Consider the following 12,466-nt stretch of genomic DNA (forward strand, 5'->3'; position numbering starts at 1 on the left):
TCAGAGAAACTCCCTCTCCACATTTCACTGCCTTTTTTTTTTTCCAGATTCCCGGAATTTCGCTGAGTCTGCTACTGAAAAAGCTTGCTCATCTTCCACACCCCACCTAATTAACTGGAAATTAACCTTCTCATTAACCCACAAATGGGGAAGACCAGTACACATATTTCTGTTATGTACACTCACATGGGCTCCCACTGGCCATGATTAAGAACGAAATTCCAGTTGATAGATACAGGAGGCATAAGTATAAGATATTTGAAATAGAATTTTCATTTCAGAACTTGGTTGCCAAAACATGTATTTTTTTTTTAATGTTAAACAGAAGTCCACACTTGGGATATGATTGTTAATCGAGGAAAATATTGAGTCATCTCAGGAAACTGATCCAAATTTCTATTGATTTTGCCACATCCTGTGGCCCCAACTTACTAGCCAACAACACAGCCAAACTGTGTGTACAGGTTGGTTTACTCATCTGCGTAAGAAGACCCCAGGGGGTCTTCTATAAATCCATGTCAAGATGGAGGCCCTTACCTCTGCTAATCCTTTCCCATGTCCAAGCTCAACCTTTTCCCTTTCGTCAAGGCTTACCTAACACAGTGGCTCTATTTATTGATAGCCCATCATTTTTGGGCTAATTCTAATTCTAATTCCATAATTGGACTAATTCTAATGAAATATCTTGTCTTTGGATAAGTCCAAGGCAAATTGGTGCCTTAATTAACACCCATGCCTCAATTGTCTCTCACTTAACGTAGTCTTTTTGGAGTCTTTCTGTCAAAATCCAAGTATAAAGGCAAAAAAAAAAGCAGACAATGGGTTTCCAGTTTTATGCTTGTCTTAGCAATTCTATGAGAGATATTTTGAAGCTCTTCTTGAAAACTCTGTGCCAAAGACCTGGTAATTGTTTTTTATGGTTTCCAATGAAGTGTGAAGTCCTCCTAATAGCTGTCAATAGCTTTTTCTTCTCTGTAGCTGCGGACATGAAGAAAGAGGCCTTTAACAGCTGTTCCTGTGTTGTGTTTTGTTTTTTCCTCTCTCCCATCATCACTACTTTGGTCTGATGTCTAGATAAAGAGTGAACATTTGGCTTTTTACCACTGAATAACCTAAGAGGAGTTCAGGGTAGGTAAGATTAATCATGTTGGCTCCCTCTTAAGTTTCAAAAGAAAAGACAGTCATCACAGACAATATATATCCAGTAGGTCTATACAAAAATCACTGACTTTTACTCTGTGCTGGGCATATTGCTAGGACCTAAGGATATATAGAAAAATAAAAGAGGTCCTTGTTCTGAGGAGAGAGGTAACCAAAAGAAGAGGATGATTCTAAGGAACTGTGAGCACAGACATGTTTTGTTATCACTATGTTTCCAGTACTTAACACAGGGGTCAACTTTCGATAGATAGGCAATGGATGTATGTTGAATTCAATCATATTGCCTTACTCTATTTATTTATTAATTAATTAATTTACTTATTTATTTGACAGAGATCACAAGTAGGCAGAAAGGCAGGCAGAGAGAGAGAGGAGGAAGCAGGCTCCCCACTGAGCAGAAAGCCCGATATGGGGCTCGATCCCAAGACCCTTGGATCATGACCCGAGCCGAAGGCAGAGGCTTTAACCCACTGAGCCACCCAGGCACCCCCCCACCTTACTCTTAATAAGACATCGACTAGGACAGAGAAATCATCTTCAATATATCATTACTTTAATATTGCAAGTCTATTAAAAGAAAAAGAAAGGCATCTTTTTCAGCTTTCCTAGATATCTCTTCAAAAAGGTAAGTCAGCAAAACGGTCCCCTAAAAAGCCCTTTAATTTTTAAGAAGGCACATGAAATTATTGATAAGTAAATGTTTCATTAGTGTTTGTTCTACTTAGCATAATAGTTTAGGTCAAATTTATGATTCATGAGAGCTGTATTTTTATGTACTGTATATGCTCTTTATGGTACATCAGAGTCCCTTTTGTGTAATCAATGTGCACAATATATTTCTGCCCATTATATAGGACTTGACACATAATTTTACTCTTTTAAATTGTTATGGAGGTTTGTAGTTGTTGTATCTTTGGCTCTATAGCACACTGTTGTCCCTGTGTATAATTTATTTTATACCATATTCTTCATTAGAAACACAATATCAATTATTATATTGTTCCTTGAGGAGAGAAGACCTGTTTCAGGAATATATGCTCTCCTCTTTGAAAGGAAAGAATGCATTGTGCTAGCAACGGGTGACTACCTACGCAGCCATGTATCACTGGTTGTGTTTTCGCAGGGATCTTAGGAGTTTTTCCCTCAGTTTGAATTTAACCCTTTCATGGAGTCATTGTTTTCCCCTAGCTCCTCTCTCCCTATTTTTTCCTTCACCTGTCCAACTTCCTGTAACCATTGGTAGGTTTTCCCTCTAGGCAAAATTTGGTCTTTGGTTCTGAGTCAATTCTGAATGCCATAAATATCTGAAGCTCCAGCTCACATCAAGAGGAGTTTAGAATTCAGTTTTAATGCAAGAAGCGAAGGGCCAGGTGTTCTAGGGATGTATATTCTCCTCTAATCCCTATGTAGTAGCCCAGCAAAGTTAGTCCCATAATCTTCCCATGAATTCACCTACCACTTAACTGGGTTGAGGTCCTGCTAAATTCTTGTCAAACTCTTCTCTAAAGTTACTGGACCTTACTCTGGATATCCCCCAACACTACCTGAGGTCTGCCTTTGAATGGACAGTGTTCACAAACATGATTATCATTGGAGCTCCTGGGTGGCTCAGTTAGGTAAGTGTCCAACTCTTGATTTCAGCTCAGGTCACAATCTCAGGGTTGTGAGATCAATCCTTGCATCAGGCTCTGCACTCAGGAGGGAGTCTCCTTGAGATTCTGTCTCCTTCTCTCTGCCCTTCCCCTACCCACACAACTGCACTCTCTCTCTCTCTCTTTAAAAAAAAAAAAAAAGGAAACATGATGTCATCAACTTTCATAACAACTAACCCCCTGCCACCTAACATCTGAACTGGACCTTCCCAAAGACCCTACCAATTTGAAGACTGGGCCTCCAGAGTTAGAATGCCTGACATGCTATGTATGCCCGTAGCAAAATGGATTTCTCTGTTTAGCCATCCTTCCTAGGGAAAGCCTCTCCAACTTTCCCAGATTTACTAGTCCTAGTAAATACTAGTCCTAGACTAGTCCTAGTCTCCTTTTTCACTAGCTCCTGCTTCTGAATTTCCAAGACGTCTCACAGCAGCACTCATTAGACCTTGGTTCCACAGATAAGAACATTCTATTAATCCTGTACCCTGCACAATATCTAGCACAGGATGGAGCACACAGAAATTTCTGCTGATCACATGCCTGGCCCTAAAACAGGGAGGGAGCTTGTCTGCAGATACTGGTCCAGGGATTTGGAGCAAACAATGGCAGAGAAAACGTAAATTAGACATTAAACGTTATTTGAGTTTATAACTTAATGAGGAAAAGAAGATCAACACACAGGAAATGAGAAGGCATAATGCAGACTGTCTGAGCCCTGTGTTTTCTAGAGAGATAAATGTTACCCCTTCCTACTCTGTCACTCAAGCAAGAAAGTACGCTACCTCACTTCTTTTCAGCCCTACACACATTACTGGAGATCAAGCACCACCAATTCCTCATCTTTTAAAAAAATTTTGGGGGCACCTGGGTGGCTCAGTGGTTTAAGCCGCTGCCTTCAGCTCAGGTCATCATCTCAGGGTCCTGGATCGAGTCCCACATCCAGCTCTCTGCTCTGCAGGGAGCCTGCTTCCCTCTCACTCTCTCTGCCTGCCTCTCTGCCTACTTATGATCTCTCTCTGTCAAATAAATTTTAAAAAAATTGGTTTTTTTTTTCCTTTTAGGGTTTTTATTTAAATTCAAGTTTATTAACATACAGTGTACTATTAGTTTCAGGTGTAGAATTTAGTGATTTATCCCTTACATACAATACCCAGTGTTCATCACAACAAGTGCCTCCTTAATCCCCATCACCCATTTAACCCATCCCCCCACTCACCTCCCCTCCAGCAGCCCTCAATGTGTTCCCTATCAATAAAATTCCTTTATGGTTTGCCACCCTCTCTGTTTTTATCTTATTTTGTCTTTCCTTCCCTTCCCCTATGTTCATATGTTTTGTTTCTTAAGTTCCACATATGACTGAAATAAAATGGTATTTGTCTTTCTATGACTATTTTGCTTAGTGTAATACCTTCTAGCTCCACCCACATTGTTGCAAATGGCAAAATTTCATTCTTTTTTATGGCTGCATAATATTCCATCAGGTATGTATATACCACATCTTCTTTATCTACTCATCAGTCAATGGACACTTGGTCTCCCTCCATAATTTGGCTATTGTTGATAATGCTGCTATAAACATTAGGGTTCACATATCCTTTCGAATCACTATGTTTATATCCTTTGGGTAAATACCTAGTAGTGCCATTGCTAGGTTGTAGGGTAGTTCTAATTTTAACTTTCTGAGGAAACTGCACACTGTTTTCCAGAGTGGCTGCACCAGTTTGCATTCCCACCAAAAGCAATTCCTCATCTTTAATATCTCTCATATTTATCCTTCTCTTTACCATCAAACCTACTATTTCAATTGAAGTCATAGCTATTTGCTTGGACTATTATAATAGACACCTAATTAACCTTCCTGCTTTCAAATTTTCCTATCCTGTCTATTCTTTATTTAGCAATTTTATTTAATTAATTTGTTTATTTATTTGAATGAGCAAAAAGGTTTTATTTATTTATTTCAAATTTTTTATTTAAGTTCCAGGTTGTTCACATATACTGTAATATTGGTTTCAGGAACAGAATTTAGTGATTCGTCATTCACATAAAATACCCAGTGTTCATCATGACAAATGCTCTCCTTGATACTCTTCACCCTTCTAGCCCATCCCCTGCCCACTTCCCCTCCTGCAACCCTAAGTTTGTTCTTTATAGTTAACAGTCTTTTATGGTCTGCTTCTCTCTCTCTCTCTCTCTTTTTTTCCTTCCCATATGTTCATCTGTTTTGTTTCATTTAGCTATTTTAATGATGTCTTTTTTATTTATACCACTTAAAGCTAACTGGTTTTTATTATTTTTTAAACCAAAGACATATGTTGTTCTTTGTAACACTGTAGAATAGTAAGAATGGAAAATATTCTCCCTGCCATCTCAGATGTTCGTTTCTTTCCAGCAGTGATTCCAGAATATAGGCGGGCTTTCCTCACTTCCCATGCCTTTCTTCAACCACTCCCATCTGCTCTTGTTCCTATCATTCGATGAAAAAGTTCTCACTAAGGACAACAGTAATATCCACATTTCTAAATGCAACAGAATTGAGACTTGCCATCTCAACATCATGTGGCTCTGTTGGCTACATGTTCCTTTAAGAAACTCTCATTGGATTCTATTCATTTCCTCTCACTGCAGTAACAAATGACCACCAACATGCTGGCTTGAAAGAACACACATTCATTTGCTTATGCTTCTGGAGGCCAGAAATCCAGAATCAGTTTCAATGGGCTGAAACCAAGTATGAACTCTAGGGGAGAATCTGTTTTTTTGCTTTTTTTCCCTTCTTTCTTTCTTTGCTTCTGGAAGTTGTCTGCATTCCTTGTTTTGTGGGCTCTTTCTTCATCTTCAAAGGCAGTCATGAAATATCTTGCCTCATCTGTCACCTTGCCTCCTCTTGTATAGTTCAATCTCTTTCTGCCTCTCTACACAAGGACACTAGATTATCCAATAGGTGCTAAATGTAATCATAATTGTCCTTATAAAGAGAGGTTGTGTGATGGTTAATTTTATACACCAACTTAACCGGGCTGATGGATGCCCAGATAGCAGTTAAAACATTACTTCTGGGTGTTTGTGAGGGTGTTTCTGGAAGAGATTAGCATTTGATTCAGTAGACTGAGTGGATAGATCCACCCATAGCAGTGTGGGTGGGCGTGATCTGATCCACTGAGGGTCTGAATAGAATAAAAAAAGAAAAAAAAACAAAGGAAAGGTGAATTCTCTTTCTCTCTTTCTTTTTGAGCTGGGATGTCTATCTTTTCCTGCCCTCAGATATCAGAACTCCCAGTTCTCAGGCTTTTGGACTCAGACTGAATTATACCACTGACATTCCTGGGTCTCTAATGTGCAGACAGCAGATTGTGGGACTTTTCAGCCTCCATAACCATGTGAGCCAATTTCTATAATAAATCTCTTCTTGTATATTCTCTCCATATATCATATTGGTTCTGTTTCTCTGGAGATCGCTGACTAACACAGACTGTGTTCTACTTATTTATTTACTATTTATGAATCATAGTTCTTTTGAGGAAGTATATTTTTAAATAAATTAATGTTGATAAATTTAAATTAAACTGAATAAATATTAAAGTATCTAAATATTGTGAAACACAACACACTTAGAGAAAAGTGCAGAAGCCATAAATATTTAGCTTACCAAATTATAACAAGACATGCAACCACCATTCAGGTTGAGAAACACATTTTCAGCAGTCTAGAAGCCCTCTGTGAGTGCCTTCTCCATTACAACCCCCTCCTTGTTAAATTTATCCCCAGGTGTTGTAACCTGTACAGTTCGAGATCTTGTATCCCTCTTGAGAAAGAGGGAAGCAGTGCCTGACATCCAGGAACTGGTTTGGCCCTTTCCTGGTGAGCATAAACAACCACAATTTCATAGAATATCAACACCAACAAGAACACAGACAGAAACATGAACTCTTCCAAACCACAGAAATTATCTCTCTCCCAGGTAACGTGAGTAACTTTTGTTTCTTAATCAATTAGAGCTTTGGCCTCACTTGAATCTTCTCTTCTGGAAGAGAAGATTTACTAAGATACTCAATCACAGAATTACCTCCATTTCCTGACAGCACAGAATTCTGAGCAAAGTCTCATTTGGACTCACTCCTAAAGGACCAGAAGCAAGCCTGAATCCTGTAGTAAGTCCTTTCTGGCACCCTCTTAACTGAGATGATCCATTGTGGCCTGCCTCCTCCCTCATGACAATGAGCATTAAACCTAACTTGTTCAACTCTGAGTATGTTCATGACAGTCTTTGCCTAAAGGGCACTGACATCTTCTAAGGTCACTGACTCCTTCTAAACAGGGTTTTCTAAGTGATTTTTTAAAAATTTCATTTTATTTTTATTTAATTCTAAGGGATTTTTATTTGTGTAAAGACAGATGACTTTTTTGTGTATTGTTTACATTGATTTTGTGAATAGTCTCCTTGCTCATTTTCCTTCTGGCTTAAGGCTTCATAAATTACACTTACAAAATTGTAGGAAAAAAATTCTACCTTTTCTTTTCCAACATTTACTCCTCTGGTTTCTTTTTCTCATTTATTTGCATTGACTAGTACTTGCAGAACATAGTAAGTATTTCTGATTAGAATGGGTATCTTTGCCTTGTTTTTGCTTTATTGGGAATTTGTTGAGTTTCTCACTATTAAATATGATGCTGGCCTTGGTTTGAGATGTACATCGTGTAAGAAATTATCCTGGTTCAAATTCTGGCTCCACCACTTATGTGCTATGACTTGGGCAAACTACTTAAATTAGTACTAATTTCTTCACCTGAATATTATGGCAATAATAAAACTACCTCATAGGGCTTTGTCAACATGAAATGCATTTAAAAATGTTAAAAATATGAAAAAAATGCTTAGAACGTGCTTGTTTCATAGTTATTGCTATATAAATGCTTCCGTATATAATTTCAACATAATATAGCATAACATAATACTATAGTTAAACAATACATACTTTAATAAAACAATGATATTTCATGTATTGTATCGTATAAGTATTATTTATTATTACTCTATTCTGATTTAGTTAAGAATTTTATCAACATTACAGATTGGATTTTTATTAAATGCATTTGTGGGATCTATCGTGATACTCATATGGCATTTCTCCTTTCATGGATTCATTTTTCTTAAACACCCATCTGATCATGTTACACCCCTATCTGGACTCATCCTACCTGCATAAGAAGATGTGAAATTCCTTAGCAAGACATTCAAGAACTCCCATGGTACAACCCCTACTTTCTTTCCAACTTCCTCCCTGCATCCTCTGCTTTGGGTTTATTAAAGAATCTGCTCCATCAATGTACCATATTCTATATTTTTATAATATTTTTACCATGTAAGTTTGTTGTGATGATCAAATAATTTATTTAAAAATATGTGAAATGGGCAGCACCTCACCAGAAACCGCCCCCGCAGCAAGCGAGCGAGCGCCGAGGTGTCGGGAAAATGGCAGACAGTTTTTCACTTAATGATGCTTTATCTGGGTCTGGAAACCCAAACCCTCAAGGATGGCCTGGTCAATGGGGAAACCAGCCTGCTGGAGCAGGGGGCTATCCAGGGGCCTCCTATCCTGGTGCCCACCCTGGACAAGCTCCTCCTGGCAGTTATCCTGGACAGGCCCCTCCTGGCGGCTACCCTGGACAGGCCCCTCCTGGCAGTTATCCTGGACAGGCCCCTCCTGGCGGCTATCCTGGACAGGCACCTCCAGGAGCCTACCCTGGCCCAACAGCTCCTGCTTATCCTGGACCACCCGCATCAGGAGCCCACCCTGGGCAACCGAGTGGGCCCGGGGCCTACCCGCCTCCTGGACAGCCAAGTGCTCCTGGAGCCCAGCCCGCTGCTGGCGCCTTTGGCATCCCTGCTGGACCACTGACTGTACCTTATGACCTGCCCTTGCCCGGAGGAGTCATGCCTCGCATGCTGATAACAATTCTGGGCACAACGAAGCCCAATGCAAACAGATTTGCTTTAGATTTCAAGAGAGGGAATGACGTTGCTTTCCACTTTAACCCACACTTCAGTGAGGACAAGAGAGTCATTGTTTGCAATACAAAGCTGGATAACATCTGGGGAAAGGAAGAAAGACAGGCGACTTTCCCATTCGAAAGTGGTAAACCATTCAAAATACAAGTGCTGGTTGAATCTGACCACTTCAAGGTTGCGGTCAATGATGCTCACTTGTTGCAGTACAATCATCGGATGAAAAATCTCCAGAAAATCAGCAAACTGGGAATTTCTGGTGACACAGATCTCACCAGTGCTTCACACGTTATGATATAATCTTAAAGGGGAAGATTTTAAAAAGAAGAAATTGAATATAAACCCTTACACATTGAAACTTCATGTTTCTTGATTGAAAATTTTCACTTTTATTCATTCATCCTTCTTGTAAATCTTCAATTTAATAAACATTCTAAGAGTTAAAAATATGTGAAATGTGAACAGCACTTGGCATAGGGCAAATGCAATATAAGTGTCCCTATAATTTTTTTTTTTCACCGAGAGTTTTACCAGTACAAGATGTGGAATTTTATCACATTGTTTGGGGGCATTTGTAGAGATATTTATGTGATAGTTTTCCTTTGATTGAACCATCTTTTAAAACATACATCTGATCATATGACACCATCATACAGACTTACCACTGACTGCAAGGCAAGACATTCAGGACCTTCCATGATCTAACTCTGCTTTTGGTGACTTGACGGTGGTCCTGTAAATAGGTTTTAAAATTTTCTCTTAATTCTGAACAGTTTTCGCCAGGCTGTGAATGGTCAAGTTTTTCCCACTCTCTCAGGTCCCCAGTGTTGGTGCCAATTATAAGACAAAAGCATAGTATTGTAGGTGTTGGTGTTTATTGATCTGAAACCTTTTAATCTATTGGAGCAATTTCTTGCCAATCTTGTTTCTTCTTTGGGGCCCAGATGCCACTTGATTAAGTGTTCATTAGTATGACTTCCATACTGCATATGTAAAAATTCCACATGTATTTAACAAAAGGCTTTCATTTCAATACTTAGGTCCTTGTTCTAGGAGTTTCCTGTTTACCAAGCATACATTACAGACAACTAAACTGCATTTGGAGATCCCCTCAGGGCTGTCTGAAAATTCCAAGGTATATTAAAACCACGTCAACAATACCTTGCCCTTTCATAATATATTATGTGAAGGTTTATAATCTCTCCTAGGGAAACACAATTAATTTTTCAATGTTTTTCTCTTGTGAGAAAGGAGAGCATAATAAATACCCCTTCTCTGTACCTTTGGAGATAATTGGCTGGAAAACGATTGGGTGAAAATTGTTTTCTCACTCAAGGTCACTCTGCTGCACATTAGCACCACTGAGGCATGCTTCTGAATACCAGGAACATGCCCTTCAGACAAAGATTAATTAGATGCAAAAGTTAAAAGAGAGAAACAGATGAATCCTCAGCATGGCTTTCAGAATATAAGAAGCGCAGTCCATGTTAATGGCAGAGCTAATTTTCAAAGCTAGCCTTTTGAACTCATCTTATTATGTATCTAGTTTAAAAGGCTTGTATTCCTATTAATAATGAGATTTTAAAATGAAAGAGAGCCATATAACGATCTACCATTCATGCAAAGGAAATAATTATTTACCATAAAAGAATTAATTCACAAATGGCACCGAAGGAGCCAAACTGAGAAGAAACTCCGGTTTTGCTCATTGTCTTTCATCTGCTTACAACCTTCCATTGTACTGGAAAGGGCTACACCAGGATTGCAAAGACAAGTACAATGTGGTCCCACTACTCGATGGCACACTTCTTAAGAGCAGCAATCAGGACAGATATACAAACGTCTTTGATGCAATGGAGAAGATGATGGGGCCCAGAAGAGAAATTTCAAAAAAAGGAATGATTATTTTCCTTGTTTTGCTTTCTGGATGCTTTGTCTTACTTCATAATTTTCTCAAAACTTTTGTAAGTTACAAGAGTAAATAAGACATTGCATAACAAGTCAAATAATACAGAGGCATAAGAGGATACAGTTCATAATCTGCTCCTCCCTCCCTTCAGTCTCCGCCTCCATTCAAGGTAACCAATGTGAAATATTCCTTGTCTAACTTCAGTACCTTTCTAGAATCTCATATTAAAGTACCTAAACTTAATTTATTCTTTTACCCAAAAGAATGGGATCATCCTACAGATCTGTTCACACAACTTTTTTCTTTTTATCTCTAGTTTAAGGTAAAAAGAACTAGAGATGCCAACGCATTTCGCTGGAGGAAATGGGAGTCTTTTCAATGAGCAAGAAATGAATAGGTCTGGAGCAACTGAATATCTGCATAAAAAAAATGATCCTTGACCCCCTCTCCCTCACACATATATAAAAATGAATTTGATATGGATCACAGACTTAAATATTAAAGCATAGAAGAGTGCATAAAATAACATTGTGTGTATATGAATATATGACCTTGGAATTGGCAAAGTTTCTTAACAGAACAGAAAAAGAACCAATCATAGTTAAAAAAAAAAAAGAAATTAAACATGCACACACACACACACACACACACACATCCCTTCTGCTCTGATTTCCAAAGTAAATGGACGCATGTATACTTTCATCAGTAGCAACTGAGGACTCCAGTGGCCCCATGCCTTGGTCAACCCATGATATTAGAAGGTCCTTAAACTTTACTATTACTGTGGTTGTTTCTGTTTTAATTTTAGCCATTTTGGTTGCTGTGATTCTCACTGTGGTTCTAACTATACTTTTTTGATAACGAATGAAGGCGGGCACCTTTTCATTGGCTATTTGGATACTTACTTTTGTGAAATTTCCACTAAGGTATTGTATTCATTGAAAAAAGAGAAAGTAATGAGTTGTCAGTTTTTTATTGATTGCGGAGATTTCTGTTTTTGGTTTTGTTTTTTTTGTTTTGGTTTTGGTTTTGGTTTTGGTTTTGGTTTAAACGACAGTTCACTTGTTCACAATTCTGGAGGCTGGAAGTCCAAGATCAACATTGTCAGCAGTATTGGTTTCTTCTGAAACATCTCTCTTTGGCTTGCAAATAACCTTCCTTCTCTGCATCATCACGTGATCTGCCCTCTATGGGTGTCCTAACCTCTTCTTAGAAGGACACAACCAGATTGGATGAGGACCCTCATAAGACCTCACTTTAACTACTTTATTAGTCCTTTAAAGTCCCTACCTTTGGAGGCATTTTTTGAATCCAGATATCTGAACATCATAAATATATATATAATCTCAATCTCAAATATCTTCTCCCAGTTGGGGTCTTGCCTCACTATCTTAATACAATCTTTTGATAAAGAGAAGTTCCTCATTTTAATGGAGCATGATTAACCAATCATTTTCCCTTACCATTAGTGCATTTTGTGGGGGCCTAGCTAAGCAAGCCCCAAACCTGTAGGGCAGGCAATCAGGAAGGCAAGGTCATGAGCAGGCTGGAATCCCACAGGCATGGGCTGTAGCTCTTTCACACACAGGGATGCAAGCAGGCAGGCAGGATGGGAAGGTCCCCAGCAGGCTAGAACACAGCATGAGTAAAGCTTATTGTCCACAGACAGCAGGTAGGAAGGAAGATCCAAGAGGGATAGGAGAGCAATTGCAGACCCAGGTACTGTTTGCAGTCTCT

The 12,466-nt window shown here is 38.9% G+C and overlaps 1 protein-coding gene across 2 annotated transcripts; it reads left to right on the plus strand.

The window, feature by feature from the left end:
- The first annotated feature begins 8,283 nt into the window (after nucleotides 1-8,283).
- LOC123935257 (galectin-3-like) lies at nucleotides 8,284-9,174 on the plus strand. 2 transcript variants are annotated; one of them, XM_045995860.1, is made up of 2 exons: nucleotides 8,284-8,430; nucleotides 8,485-9,174. In XM_045995860.1, exons 1-2 carry the CDS (start codon nucleotides 8,287-8,289, stop codon nucleotides 9,118-9,120), a joined length of 780 nt encoding a protein of 259 aa, XP_045851816.1. In that variant the 5' UTR covers nucleotides 8,284-8,286; the 3' UTR covers nucleotides 9,121-9,174. The 2 variants fall into 2 exon arrangements, with proteins under 2 accessions (XP_045851816.1, XP_045851815.1); XM_045995859.1 differs by having other exon boundaries at nucleotides 8,284-9,174.
- Nucleotides 9,175-12,466: the final 3,292 nt, after the last annotated feature.

The sequence above is a fragment of the Meles meles genome, chromosome X, assembly GCF_922984935.1.
Source record: "Meles meles chromosome X, mMelMel3.1 paternal haplotype, whole genome shotgun sequence".
NCBI classification, from domain to species: domain Eukaryota; kingdom Metazoa; phylum Chordata; class Mammalia; order Carnivora; family Mustelidae; genus Meles; species Meles meles.

Coding starts and splice junctions, on each gene's coding strand:
- LOC123935257 (XM_045995859.1), top strand. CDS start 8,287: ATGGCAGACAGTTTTTCACTTAATGATGCTTTATCTGGGTCTGGAAAC.